Below are 15,749 nucleotides of genomic sequence, written 5' to 3' on the forward strand. Positions count from 1 at the left end.
CCCATCGTTACTTTTCCAACGGTGGTTGAGCTACGAAGCTAGGGAAGGAATAAAAAGTGCACTCTATGGAGCATTCTATTTTCCTACAACACTTGGAGTGTGCCATGAAAACGCACAGAAATGAAAAAAAACAATTGCAGCGGCATCAACGGTCTTGTTTTATGCAAAGTGATGTATTATTTTCAAGCAAAACCTTACCGTGGGAAACCAAGGGTGGATAAATTAATGATATTATGAGCAAATTTGCACGGAGAATTGCCGGTGCAGCTAATTTTGAGTTGTGGATGCAGTTTTTCTAGCTGGTAATGTGAAAGATTCATCCAATTAAAATAATTCTGCTAATAGAAAGTGCATCATGCAGCATGGATGTACGGACATTATCAGTTAAACAAATCACAAAAATATTTCGAAGATAAATATTTCAGAAATTGATAAAACAAATTTTACCGATTCCAGTGTGGATGTGATATACACCAAATTGTCAGTTGAAGCGAAATACAGGAGTTTTAAGAATAGGATAAGTAGGAAAACTTCCTTACATTGATAGTAGCACACAGGTTGCCATCCTTGTTTCCCCTTTGGCAGCAGAAGTATACCTTCGGGAGCGCCAACATTTCAATTGGATACCTGCAAAATGTAGATTAAAGTGGAAGAACAAACTATAATATTTTAATCACGTTATGTATGAGTTTTGCGTTGGAAAATATTTCAATTCCATTTCGGGGTTTTGTAAACTTCTGCCTGGGCTGGCGTTTTTGTTTGAGTATTTGCTTAAGCTGAACAGTGGAAGCTGCTCCGAGAGCTGTATTCGGTATGATAAGAAGCTAAATTTCCATAGTTTAATAAAGTGTTTTACTTTTTTGGTTTTATTCCAACTTTTCTGTCCGAGCAAACGAAACGATGATGCAGGAAGCTTTGGGATGATTCTGTACACTTTTTATATCTCATAGTACCGTTTTTGCATGCCCTACAATACGGGAAAAGTATTTCAAGTAAAACAAACTATTGTGATTCCATTGCGATAGTTCTCTTGCGAAAGTTTTGTTAGAAACCGCAAGCGACGCTTCATGACTATATATGTATATATTTGAAAAGACTACTTTTTTACTTTGCAAATTATCTCTCCTCAAGTCCTACCAACCATTCTTCACTCCAACAAAAAACCGGCATCCCAAAATTCTACGCTTTGATTAATCAAGAGATCCTGATTCCAAGGTAGGCATAACACTTTTCCACGGTGCCTGCGTGCAAGATCCGGAAAATTTGTTGCTGTACGTAAAATATAATGAGTACCGGCCCGTTTCAGTAAATTTGGCAGCAACATTGTGCCCTTTTCTCCCTTCCTAAGGACGGTAAGTGGAGCAGTGGAGATGTTGGGAGACGAGCAAACAACCGGAACCCCATCTCTCGACCCCGTGCGAAGATGCGTTTATTTGCTGGTACGCAAAAAATATAAAACACGTGCTCCATACTGTTCCATTTAAACTTTTCCTTTCTAGCCGAGCGGGTCGAAGAATGTACCCATTTTCGACAACCGAGGTAGTACGGTGGAGCAAGCGGGATGGGAATGTGGCCGGTTGTAAGTGCTTTCCCTAAATAAATCGGTCACAGTTTTCGTCAGAGTGAACGAACAAGCTAACGGCAAGACGAATGCTCGCACATTTGACGCCCCAGCGGATACGGAAACGTAGCGCTCGTTTCGGTGCGGCATGTCGGTAGCATGTGTGGTGTTTTCGAATGGCTTGGAAAGAAGTTTGGCATCTCGGCTTCGACGGTTGGTAGGCACCGATGCCAGGGATGGGGTGACGCACGGATGGACGATTTACACATTTGCGTAAGACGCTCGCTTTCCATTAGCATAAATAAGCCTCATTCATTTTCTTCGCCGGCCGTGCTCGAAGCAAACGACCCTCGCCGATGGCCGCGGTGGAGGCGTGGAACCAACCAGCGAGCAATGGTGTTTGTGCAAAACGGTACCTTCATTGAGGTACCGAGGATTTCGAAGGAGGCTGGAACTTATGCTCCCTTTTTGTTTGCAGCCAATCATTTGTCGTGCCGAGTGGAGGCGTGTGTGTGTGTGGGACGAAATTTGATCCTATGAGTAGTTTTTTTGCTCCCCCAACCGATGCGATTCGTCTTGCTGTCACCAAAAAGTCCTGTCCGGAAAATCACATTTTGTAAATAACGTCTTTTTAAGACACATGATACCCTCGTAGGCACGCACGCTAGTCACAAACCATTTCCGAACGCTGTCGAAGATGATTTAGAGGCAGGAAGAAAAGTAGACTGTTTCGGGCGGTTCCCGAAATATCCTAGCAGACCTAGCAGTAGACCGGTTCGTACAGCTTTGATGTCATGTAAGTGACACTCTGTCGGCGGATTAGAGTGTTTCGAGTACGTAATGGCAGGAAAAGTAAGCTCTTTAGCATTTGAAATGAGCAGGCAAATGTATATATTTTTTTAGCCAGCTTTTTACGAAGCAAAGTGTGTAGCTTTCATTATGGTCTCTACTATAACCCATTGTGTTACAAGCCTCCGAGTGATTTTAGACTGATGAAAGTGATTTCCTTTGAAGCTTACTAAATGGAGTCGCCCGGTAGATCACTCTCGTCGGTGATTTGCTTAACGTGTTGCTCTAATAAAAACAGAATACCATTTAGAGTGCTTCCTAGCTGTTGAAATTATGGTGTAGGAATTATGTTTCATCACCTAAAGCCGGTGGTATTTTATTCCGAATGGTTAGTGCTTACCGGTACCGTCATAGAGCAATTTAGAGCAAATTAAACTGGTTCCCCGGAGCGTTCGCATAGAAACTTGTGTCGGAGATTGACTTAAAATGAATCCATTATCCTGATGCTGCTGCAAATGAAAAGCAAATTAATGAAAAGCTTGCCTTGTTTAGTTTCATTGGTCAAGGTACGGCAGAACGAAATAGTTTCTGGTAAAAAACTCTTCCTTGTTAAATAGAAAACCATAGCAGCGAAAGGACACGAAATTTAGTCAAGATGTAATGAAATGGAGATGTCGACAGTCAACCGCAGCACTTGGTTTTGGTTGCTACAAAATACTCACCTTCGAACGTATGTGGAAAAGCATTCATTTGGGCATCCAGGATACAGGAAATAATCACCGTGATAAGGGGACGAACGCGAGGGAAGTGCACGACGTGATTTCCCGCTGCCGACTCTTGAGATAAAGTTATTAAAGCCACGTAGGAATTTTCACAACTTCCTTAACGGTTTGTAAATGCCTGTCGTGCATTGTTTGCAACTTTCCCCAATAATCAGTCAGCCGGATCGGAAGCATCTGGATGGGAAGAAGAATGTGCCAGCAAGTGTTTTAAGTGCCGTTTTAACATGCTCAAAACGCCTGCCGAATTTTTATTGCATCCCCATGTGAAGCCGCTGTGGCTGGAGGCTCGCGAGAGTTAAAATGCTCTAACTGTCATGACGGCACCGAGACTAACTTTTGCCGTTCGAATTCGCGAATTCTAAACCACCGGTTTTGCTTGCGGAATAAGGGTGGGCGCGTGGGTTGAATGAGACATAGAGCAATGGCGAGCAATAAAAGTAAGCAGAATCGAGCCCGGCGCCCGAATCGACGACATGCATAAGGGGCTGAATGGGAATGTAGAATGTTCGCCGTCAGCTTTTATTGTCGCGAAGGGTTTAATTAAAATTTTACGCTTCCAAACATTTGCGCTCGCGTGTAGTGCAAGAGTTTATCCGTGGTCCATGATGGTGACGGGTTCTGTGCTTGATATGTTTTCCGGCGATGAGGTGCCGACGAGGTTTTGCTCATTTCCAACTCAGAACGACAAAGTGGTTTTAGTGTTCACACGGAAAAAGCTTTCAATAAAGTTGAGATGTTTCAATCGATCAGATTTTCTGGTACCGAATATTCATGCTATGCCAAACAATAAATGGAAAGAGGATGTGTACGGTTTTCTAAGTGTTTATTCAAATTTCAATTCAATATTCGGTTTCCCTTCGTTTTTGTTTGGCACTTTATCGTGAAGTAGCTTGCTGAGATCACCGCAGCCTTGAATACGAGAAGAATTAGGATGCTTCTGCCGTCGGGCCTCGTCTACTCGATATCATCCTCATCGCTGTCCTCTTCATCCTCGTCATCGTCGTGAGGATGATGAACGCCGCCCGTGCCAACACCATGAAGCTGCTTCACCATCTGCATCGGATAGGGAACGCCGACCCCTTGTGCTGCGTGCTGCGGAAGATGCTGCATTCCAACCGGCAGCACCTGCTGGGGCAACTTCATTCCCGACGATCCGGCACCACCTTGCTCGTTTTGACACTTCAGTTTGTACTCCGAAAGTTCCTCTTCGTAGCGCAGCTTCTCTTTCTCGGCCTGTTGCTCGTAGCGCTGCTTCACTTCCGTGTCCAAGGCGGACCACTGGCGGCCCAGTACCTTCGCGACGTCACCGACACTAAAGTCCGGATTGAGGGCTTTCACATTGTTCCGCTCGTCGTTGCAGTACAGGAAGAACGCCGTCAATCCACGTTTCGGTGCATTCGGATCCTTCGCCTGCTTGCGCTTCTTGCCGCGCCCGGCACCCGGCGAATCCTGCGGCGGAACATAGCTCTGCATTTCCAGCGTGTACCGCTGCTTGTCCTTCTCGGCCATCTCGTGGAAGCGCTGCTTCTCGCTCTCCAGCATCGTTTTCCACCGTTCGCCGCACTTGCGGGAAAACTCCGCAAAGATCACCTGCTCGTCCGGGTGCTGCTTCTTGTGCTCATCGCGGCACGTTTGCAGAAAGTAATTGTACGCGGTCAAGCGACCCTTCGGCTTATTGTCCTTCACTTTGGCGGGAGTAACCATCTTGCGCTGCGGAGTATTAACCGGTGGCGCGGAATGAGTTGGAGCCCGTTGCTCGCCTTGGTGCTGCTGCTGTTGCTGCTGTTGCTGTTGCTGGAGCTGCTGTTGTAAATGTTGCTGCATCTGCTGGTGAATCTGCTGCTGCATCTGCTGCTGTTGAAGCTGCTGTTGCTGCAACTGCTGCTGTTGGAGCTGTTGCTGTTGCCACTGCTGCTGCTGTAGCGTGCTGTCGAGCGGATTCTGAGCGCCCGGGTACCACCACTGGCCCGTGGGTACGATATTCGACATCGCCGGCAGATCGCCCGGACGTATCGGCAGTGCGCCCCTGCCGGGCTGATTGTCACTCGGGGCCGCCTGGTTTTGATAGTTGTTCGCCATCATTCGCAATCAGATCGAACGTTTTCAACTGTCTTCCTATCGGCACGAACCAGAAACTGAAAACTGCACAGCACAATTTGACGATCCAACGAACAACAACCGGCACGTGGTACACCCAAACAACAACTGGCAATTGGTCCGGTTCGCTTAGCGTCCGTGTAGAGGTAAACAAAAGGCGGCAGAATTCGCAGTGGGTACCGTGCAATAAGTGCGACGACTGTGTTACCTTGAAAGGCGGGTAGTGATGAGCTTTGCGCGCAGATTTTTTACTAGCCGTTATTCGGCTGGCAGCACTGACCGCTCGAACCTTCTAGGCTGCTCGACTCATATTATTTCGAGCAGAGCAAAAGAAAAACTATATCTTTCTTGAATCGGCCGTTAAACTGCCAGTGGTTTAACAGAAATGATATACCCGTTTTTTGTGTGGGTATTCAAGGGTTTTTGTTACGTGTTTTAGAAGTTCTAAAAGCAATTTAATGGTAAACTGCCTTTTCATATTTGAATTTTCATTTAAATGAGTTTTTAAGCCGCAAACACATTTTTCTGTTATTTGAATGCTTGTTATACATGGAAAATACACTTTCGTATGATAAATATTATTTTTATATTAGAAATTTGACTGACTATGCAGCTATTCCTTCATTAATCCCTTTGCTAAACTGGTGTAGCACGTTTTAAACCATATTTGCATAGTTATGATCATCTACCCTCAGTGGTATTTAGTCATTAATAAATGCTTCTATAAAAGTTCAAGTCATAATCGAATGTAGTTTTTTCCGTTGAAAGTGTTTTAATACATTTATGTTCCAATTTTGCGATAAATTTGCAAGATGGTACACATTTTTCAAAGGGCCCCAAAAAACAACTCATGTTACATTTTCTAGGTCATAGCGTATCGCGCTGTTTTGCCATTACTTTATACACCATTTTTTCCAACCCATTTAACCAGAAACCGTGGACATCCAATGGGGCGCGCATTACACGCTTCACTCATCAAATTATAGTTCAATTATGGGTGCACTATCCCGAAACCCTACTCACTGGCCAGTACAAGTTCGTGCCGTTCGTTTTTTCCTCTGCTGCCGAGTAATTATGGCGAATTTTGCAGCACGTTTAGCTAATTGCTATCAGCAGCTCAATTTCCAGCAGCAAAAAGCAAGAACCCAATTTAAGCTAATGGGCACCGGGGAAGCAGTTGTCCGATTCAATGTCACAAATGTGTGTGTGTGTATGTGTGTTTATGTATGATTTTATGCGTGGGCGCATGGAAGGGGCAAATTTCCCCACAGTCGAAATAGGAAACCAGCTGGTGGGCAAGGGTAGCAAATATCGTTTCAATTTTACAAGGATGTTAACATGCTGCGACGGCTGCAAACGTCGTTTGACAAGCGTTCAAAGCCCCAACCCGGTGTACAAAAAGCACACACACACACTCACTTACACCGGGATTTTCCCGGCGTAGGCCCCGAGATGGCGCGATAATTGGTTGGAATTGATTTCCCTTTTTTGTCAGCCGGAAAATTGTGTACTGCGTCGACCGTCGCTCGGTGGCATTATGTTAAGAGGCTGCGAAAAGCTACCAAAAACCCGGGGGTTTGGGGCTCGGCAAAAGTTAAAACAAATAAGGAACATGGTACCACCGGGCGAAACGATACAGAATGGCTCCGCGGTTCGCTTGTGGTCTTCCGCGAACGACTGTTCCGACCTCAATCGGGCGGTTGGGATTGGTTTTCCCAACCGTGCGGGGCGCGTTTGTTGGATGTGATTCTATAAATTTTAAACGTCCTCATTTTGACGCACGGTGGCAGCGAAAATGGCCGAGCGAGCTCGGGGTCGCGTCCACAGTACACAAAACCCTTCCCGCACATAATGGGATGTTTGCGGGAATGTTCATTATTTGCCAAGCGCGGTAGGAAACATATATATAATGGCCTCCCCGGTCGGTCGGTCGGAAGGTCAGTCCGGTGCCGCCACGTTCATCCGGCACGCTGGGAATTTCAATTTCGACTGCTTCTCGAATGGTCCACGGCTCGGCCGAACCGAAGGTGAAATGGTCCGCAGCGGAATGGCGTGGATAGGAAAGCCAAACTGTAACCATAGTTCCGTATCCCGGGAAACAAGTTAGTCCCCCATCAGCACCACACGTTGGAACGGGCCGTTTGGCAGTTTGCCAGCGTGAAAAGTTCTTCCATCGACGGAAGCGGAACCAATCGAATGGGGGGGTAGCTTCGCTGAGTAAGAATCCGGTCCGTTCATTGGCAGATGACTTTTTGGGGCGAGCGACACAGACCCTTCCACAAACCGTTTCGAAAGTTCGAGCTTATCAATATGCGTCCTGCATGGCTTGCAATGTCCGAAAACGGCACCGTTCTGTTGTTGAAAACCAGAAAGAAAAACCTCCAAATGTGCTCCGCAACCTAAGACGGAGTCAAAAGTCGGTGCAAACTTCGGCCAACAGCGCTCGAGTTGACCAGTCGCGGCGGCTGGTGCCAAAACCGGCTGGACCTCTCGGTGGTAAAATTAGCTATTTATTAAAGTTTTATTGAGTTTGTATTGGCTAAATGATGGATTGAGAAACTTTACCGCGCCAATCTCCACTGGACCAGTTCGCTGCCGTTCACGAAGGGACCCGTTTCTCTTCAGCTGGGTTCGCTTCGATTTTCCACCGAATTTTCCTTTGTATTTTTTCCTCCGCAAAACCCGCTGTGCGAGTGAGTAGCTTTGTTTGTTGGCACCTTTCGATCGCGGGTCGATGCTTTCGGGCCGTTTGTGCTTTGGATCACGTTTATCCACTTTCGCTTTTCCCGCTTGCTACAGTTTTCCCGCTTGCTACACGCTACGGTGCAGTCATAAATCAAGAGGTTATAAATTTTCTCATTTTTCTGCTACTAGCTGCGGGGGATTTCCTGTTTTTTTTTTACTATCCCGCTTAGCCCCCCTGAAGGGAGATGGACATAAGCTGGCCGAGGTAAGGCGATCGTTTGGTCCGGTTTATGCCTGCGGTTCGCTTAGGGGATGAAATTAACGGGCGCACCATAACGACGGATGTAGTACATGATAGAAAGAAGTGCCTCGCTCACTCAAATGATACCACCCGGTAGGCGATTAAATGTTTAATGCTGGGAAAACCTGACGTCGGAAGTGCCTGCGGTGAACCATTTACCACCCACTTGCTTAAACAATCATTTAGTGTGTCGACGATTGATTAGAGTAACAATGGCTCGTGTGATTACCATAGACGGAACTGCTTTTTTTTATAGGTACTTTTCCGCAAGCAAAGGTTGTGCTATGAAGGAATGTTAACTTAACTTTTTATAAGTTGTTTTTACTTAGATACTTTTGATAGATGTCTCCCGTATACATACACGTATAAGCTTCTTCGAATTGATTTCTGAGAAAGATTTTTTAACTTGAGTAAAACCAATATACAGCAATAAAATAATGTTTTGACCTCTACTTAAACACTCCCACTTTATACGGTATTAACCCTGATTTAAATTTTACCTCGTTTGAGAATTCTTTATTACCTCTTTTCTGAATTACCAAATTACCTGCACATTTAAACGTACCTGTTTGAAAAGTAACCGATAGTGTTAGTGTCAGTTGAGCTGGGGGGAATTGTGGGCATTTTTACTCGTGATGGACGATTGACGAACCTTTCGAGATATTGATTATTTTACAATACTAGGCTTATGATGGATGTTGGATCCGGGTGGAAGTTTATTTTTCGGTTTTGTTTGTATTTGTATTGTATTTCAATCTCGTATTGGGCTGAGAACAACGGATGAATAAAATGATCTTGAATTACCATTTCCGACAACCCAGTCGAAAGTGAACTGTACATACATGCATGGCCTGGTTAGAGACGGGGAGGGGAAGGGGCCACGTGCTGACAAGTTGTTTTCCCAAGCGGGGAGGGTGCGGAGGTACCCGATCGCAGACAGAGTGTCAACATGTGTTTTTCTATGCACTGCATGGGATAAAAGAAATAAGATAAACACACGGTAAAGACATGGGAAACTCAGTGGTACTCAGTGGAAAAACTACATGGTACTCAGTGGAAAAATGTGATAAAAGGAGGAGATGAAACAATTTTTAAAGGAAAACCTCCAAGAAGCCTTAAGTAAACGGTTGTACTAGAAGAAAAGAATCCACCGCCGACATGGTTGAAGGAGAGTAAAAGGGGCCACTTAAATAAGTAACGAACCGGCCGCAGACACAGACGGATCTCACGCAAGGGAGGAGAGAGATAAAAACGGATGCAAACAACTCCCGTCGAACAAATGGTGGCCACACGACGTTGGGCCGGAACGCGGTAGGATCAAGTGCTAAATAAACATTATTTCTGCCCGTGTCTTTGGCCATTAAGGTTGATCCTTTCTACACACATACATTTTTCTCGTGCATGACCATGGTTTGGTTGGGTAGGGACGAGATAGCAAAAGGAAAAAAAGAATCCCGCTCGGTAAATCAACATTCACATGTTGATTGCAAGCGATCTGGACCGGTTCGAACGCAAAAGGTGGGGGATGATAGAAGAGAATGGATTGAAACAAAACGTAAAAAAAAATCAAATAAACACAAATATTCGTACGCCAATCTTATTCATCTTCCATCAGGGTGCAGGGATCGGATCCATTTATTTTCTCCCGTTGACGGATACCGGCTGGAATTTATGAATAATTCAGTGCCATCATTCTCGACATGACAACGTAAAAAGCACCAAATCCAGGGTTGACGAGGAAAAAAACCATACACACACACACACGGTCTCGAAATGCGCGGTCAGTGAGCGCCGGTCGCAGCCAGGTAGGCTTTTCCTGCGCCAACGGGATATGATTATCTATCCGAGGGGTTGTTGGTTTTTTTCCTACAGGCGAATGTTTCTTTTTTTTCATTTAATCCTTGATGGGGCGTAACGAAAGGATTCAGGGATGTTTTTTGTAGGGCCTTTTTGTTGGAGATAAAAATTAAAAGTATACAAACCACACGCACACCCATAATTCCGGAAAATTCGGGATAGTATCCAAATGACCCGGGGCCAAGCTTTCGACGATTGCTTGTGCCGTATCTGTGTGGATGTATGTGGTTTTTAAATAAATTTCATTTACCACTATTCCGGGATGCCTGTGGGAGCAGCTTTTCCAAACACCAATATCGGTGCGCCGGTTGTTGTTTTTTCTTCCCGAGCATCATCCCGGTTTATCAATCAACACCGGCCATAACAGGGTTGCTTTTATTTCTCCTTCGGGTGTGCCTTCCATGTATTCGCTGTACTTCGGTAGGCAAAAATAAACAACCGAGGTCGAGTAAAGTGCATACATTAGTGTTTTCCAACGCAGCTCCTGTTGCCTTTTTTCCCCAATAGAGAATAAAGTGCATCCAAGTTTCCCAGGCAAAAAAAATATGTGGTGGGGCTTCCTAAGGGCTTCCTTTTTTCGATTGGAAAATTATTTTTTATCAACCTAGTCATCCGCCGGCCAGTGTTGGATGTATTAATTGAATGAATTATATTTCGATGCCCCCTTTGACCTCCACACCCCTTTTGGAAATGAAGCGGAAAAAGAAATGAAAAGTTAAAAAACTGCATCCGAACATATTCGCTGTCCGGACACATTGTGTCGCTGGAAATGACATTTTTGTGCAATATGTTTGGATAAGGCTGATCGATGCGTGATGATTTATGTGGCGCCGCAAACACTTTTCGACCGTTAGGTAAGTATGAGCAGAGCAGAACAAAGTATGTTCAACTCTAACACAAAGGGATTACATACACGGGTGCGTGTAAAATGGTGGAGAAATGTGAAAGCTTTTTTTTATTGCAAATTCGCACTGTAATGGAGCGTTGCATTTTATCGATCATTTTTTTTTTTCCATCCTTTTTCCTGGCACCTCACCACAATCCGAGGTTTTCGATAACACCGTGCGGTCTGGGTGTACACTTTTTCAAATGAAATTTATGCAAAAGAGCCGCTTGTTTTTCTCCTGCCAGCTAATTGTTCATTTCTGTGTGACAGTTGAGGTTCCCTTTCCTGATCTTTTGCTCGCATCAATGCGAAGGGTTTACAAATAGGAATAATTAATTTTATGATCGAATTAATTAGCAGTAATGAAAAATGGGCTACTTTTGATGTCAACACCAACCGAGCGGATGCATCCGGATTTAGTCTGACAGCAGCACATGATACTCGTTGCTTGCCGGGCCGCGCAGGACGAGGGCCAGGAACTGCGGTGTTGTGCGCTGTTTACGAACGCAAATTTCATCCGGATCGTTAGCCAGTGCAAATAGCGTTCGTGCTTACATCATTGGACAATTGGCCCACGCTCATGATTGACAGTTCGCACGACCTCCCCGCGAGTGCGGCGGCTTTCATCTACTTTTCACCGCCAATACGGAACCGCTTCAAACACGCTATCCTCGCTCCAGCACGGTACAAACAACGCGGTGCAACGACGTTCAACAGATTGGCTCCTAATTTTCGCAACACGCCGTACCCTCACGCCACGCGGATTCACATCCGGTTCGGGGTAAATTGAATGCATACAATCTATAAAGCTAATTAGTCGCTAATACCATGGGCGCTCGGTTCGTTCTTGACATTTGCGGCCAACGGTGGTCGCCTGCTGTCGGAAGCCGTTTGATGCCTCTGCCGGCGATAATTTCGGTGGACAGTGTGGTGCCGGTTCACAATCAACAACGTGCGATCGCTTGCGCCTGTGGTGGCCATGTAAATTGCAGTCCAATGTGTCCATGTGTCTGGTGAAATGGTTCGACCACGCGTTAGGCGCACTATGGAATCAATTGATTCGTTCAGTCCACCGTTCCGTTTGGGAATTGACCATTATGGTAATCATAAAGTTGTGATGCGATGATGTCGCAACATTAATTCATCGGAAATTGTTTCACATTTGATTTGAATCAAATTTATCGTCGAAGGAAAGTGGAACATTTGTACGTTGAATGATGTTTGCATTTACCAGATGTTATACCTGTGTTATTAGCTATAATTTGAGAAGCTAATCGGCGTTTGCCTGATGGTTATCCTGTTCCAATTAGAGAGATTAATAGTAAGGTTTAGTTTCATTTTTTCTAAGGAATACTTTTCAAATAGTTTTGCAACACCATAGAATGTAAGTTTAAGTTTGAAAATTGGTTTTAAAAGAAATGAAAAGAAAGGTTGTCGAAGAATACGCTGAATGCTGCAGAACTGGGCACGTTTTAAATATTGCTTGAAGTTGAGCGATTTTAAACAGTTTATAGTGCTGACTTCAAATACTTTAACAGACACAAATTTAATAAGCTGATAAAGCTAATAGGAAATCATAAAAGTGGTTCGAATGAGAAAATCATAAAAGTGGTTAATGATTGAATATCAAACGCATTATTGCTGAGGTTTCGTTTATAGGATTGCTACTGTTACATTTCAAAAGCATGGCGGTGTTAGTGGACTTTTTCACTTTGTTTTTTACTTTTAAGTTTAAGTAAGATTTTTTTTGGTTTTTATACAATCAAGTAATAAACTTAATTTAAAAAAAATTAGAAATAAATCTGTTTAGTTTTCGTATTGTACTTAAACATTTTCTACGCTCAAACTACCAATCAAATCATAACATAATGTCAATATATAAATTAACTTGGTTCCGTGGAATAATGTTGTTCACCCAACGGATTGGCCCAGTTCATTAGCAACTCGCTGCAACCTAATCCGACCAGCCCAATCCTTCTGATCGACTGTGGTATTCGTATGATAACTCTGGTGGATCGGATCGGATGATAACTCTGGCACGAGCCATTACGAACGTAACGACAAGACGATCCGTTCGCCATTACGTTCATTCTACGTTTGCTGCACAGGGTGGGATGCCAGCTCTGCAAACCGAGCATCTAATTGCTTCAGAATGCCGGCATTTCGAGCCGCAGAGGGGTGGGCCGCTGGAAACTGACCTGGTAGGATGTCATTTTCCCTTCCATCGTTTGCGATTCATTACGGTTCAATCAGTCGCCCGCTCTTTGGTGGTTCGAGCAGCCGAAACTAAAATGCAATCTGCGCCCCACGCGCGTCTAATGAGAATTCGGGAGGTTTACACGGGAGATTGTTGCGTGGAAACCGCAGTTATGCAGTTAATTCGGTGTGATTTGTAAACCACCTGCGAACCCTTTTGAATTACTTTGAAGTTGTTTGGAAGAAACTAGTTTTGTAAAGTAATTAGTGATCAATCTTTCGATCAATATTTTATTTTCACGAGTTAATAAAACGGGTGTAAAAAGTTGCTGTAATTCTTTGGTTATCAGCAAAGTTCGTAGTCGCACATTGCTTAGAAAAGTTAGAAAACGCAAGCAAAAGGTGTGTCTTATTTATTTTAGTGTCGAAATTCGATTCCTATATTTCGGAAGGATAAGACGTGGTAGAGTTTCATCCCAAATTATCAAAAAAAAAAAAACACTACGATAATAAATCACACAACATTTAAAAAAATTCTAAAACTGCAATATGAGTATGAAAACTAACGAAGGGGCTTAAACTTAAAACTTGTGAACTATCTCTTCAAACAAATTCGTCTTTAAGCTGAAAATAGATAGCCCTCATAGAGAGACTATTCAAAGACACCCTTTTTCTTGAGCTCCCCTTATGCGTAACACGGTGCGTTCGGAAATGGGCAAACTTCTTGATTTACGGCAAACAAGCGGCTTACTGAGCGGCCCAGCATAAACAGTTTACCCAGGACCCATCGCTCCCGGGCTGCTCAAAGCCATCCGTAATCCAATTAGCATCGGACTGCACCGGGATCCCGTTTCTCGGCTTGCTCTCGAAGAGGCTGGTCAACAGCAACTTCCACTCGTTCCCACCCACCCCGTGCTGGCCGGAGTGATATCGGATTCACCATCGCTGTCCGTGTTTACCCATTTCTGCTAAACTAATCCCTTTCAATTTCGTTCGTGCCGACTAAACGATACACGGTGGCGTCCATTTCTGACCCTTTGCCCGTTTCCCGTGTGGAAGAGATTTTCCCCCTTCCCCTGTTGGAGAACCTGGACTGCCCAAACAGCACTTGGATTGGGAAAAACGAGTCTCTGGAGGTGACGGTTGGGCCGAAAACGAAGGGTAAAGATCCCTTTAGGGAAATCCTTTGGCGTTCCGCTGCCGTTTTTCCAACACCACGTCACGTCCGTTTATTGAAAGGAAGTAATGCTGTAAAAACATTAGGTCGCCGTTTGCAGCCAACGCAACAGGCTGTTCGGTACGAATCGCATTGGTCAGTTCTGAAAGGGGGGGGGGGGGGGGGGGGGATCGTTTCTCACACAAACACACTACGAGTCAAGTTACTTACGGTAACCCTATCGAGCAGGACTATTACTGATGGTCCTATGCAAAGGGCTGACCACCCCGGGCATGGGAGAGGAGGGGTTCCGCAAGCAAAACCCAAACACTCCTACGTGTTCTACATGTCCGCTTGCTAACTGTCCCCCGCTCATTTTTCCACGTCCCTCGCATTACCTAAGGGGTAGCCATAGCCATTGAGTTTCTTTTGCCTACGTTTGAATGTTCATTTTGTTGGCACTTGGCCCTGGACACGAGAAGGATACTCCTGTTGTGCGATGACTTGATTTCCCCGTTTGTCCGTCGTGTCAGGAAAAGGTTTCCTCCCCCCCTCAAAGGGTGATTGGTGCGGGCGAGGTTGTTGTGTTGTGAGCTGATTGCTTATGGCATGTTGTCGATGCCGTTAGCGCAAATCCCTCCCGGGTGCGAGTGATTTCAACTGGGTGGTGGTGCTTATCATGTATCGATGAATGTGTGTGCAAGAAACGTGCCCAACTACTAAGTTCAGTGTTATCTTTCGAGGGCTGAGCGAAACAAAACTAGAGGTACTTGGCAATCTTATCATCACTTTGTCTTAGCCTCGACTGGACGCACAATGTTGTTATGCTTTTTTGCTCAAATGCTCGAATCTTAATTTAACTGCAACAAAATGTGTCCAGTTCGGTAAATTGATTATACAAATAACATTTATCGTTTATACTCATTGCCTATTCACTTTACTTACTATAAAAATAAGAAACTTTCTTTACATTCTCCTCGAATATTACCATTAGATAATATTTTCTAGTAAATTCGTTCCGCATTTTTCAATTCTACAAATTTGGTTTAGTCGTCCCCGAAGTTCATTCGTTGTTAGGTTGGCACATTCTATATTGATTTACGTTATCCAAAATTGCAAGCTCCGTCATTGTGGATTTACCAGCTCCTGAAGCAACTCTTGACAACATCTTGGTTTAGGCAGCTTGTGCTAGAGTTGCTTTTATTGGATCACTAGTTTCCATACACAAATATTAGTCTTGTTATTGCAAAGCTTAATTGAAGTTTGTTACGAAGCAAACATTCCTAGCTCCAGAAATTCAATGGGTTAGGAGATTTTTTTTTTTTAAATATCCGAGATCCGACCGAGATTGAATGAACAATGGTTGAGAAAATAACGCTCACTCAACAAGTTACTTTTGGAAACAATAAACTTTAGCACACTGTGTAGACAATGTACAC

The 15,749-nt window shown here is 44.4% G+C and overlaps 1 protein-coding gene across 1 annotated transcript; it reads right to left on the reverse strand.

Annotated features, from left to right (window-relative positions):
* Window positions 1-3,944: 3,944 nt before the first annotated feature.
* Window positions 3,945-5,426, reverse strand: LOC131261869 (high mobility group protein B2-like). The gene is made up of 2 exons (XM_058263716.1): window positions 4,319-5,426; window positions 3,945-4,180 (listed from the first exon to the last, which is right to left on the reverse strand). The coding sequence occupies exons 1-2, from the start codon at window positions 5,212-5,214 to the stop codon at window positions 4,087-4,089; spliced, it is 990 nt and encodes a 329-aa protein (XP_058119699.1). The 5' UTR covers window positions 5,215-5,426; the 3' UTR covers window positions 3,945-4,086.
* Window positions 5,427-15,749: the final 10,323 nt, after the last annotated feature.

This window comes from Anopheles coustani, chromosome 2, assembly GCF_943734705.1.
Source record: "Anopheles coustani chromosome 2, idAnoCousDA_361_x.2, whole genome shotgun sequence".
NCBI lineage: Eukaryota > Metazoa > Arthropoda > Insecta > Diptera > Culicidae > Anopheles > Anopheles coustani.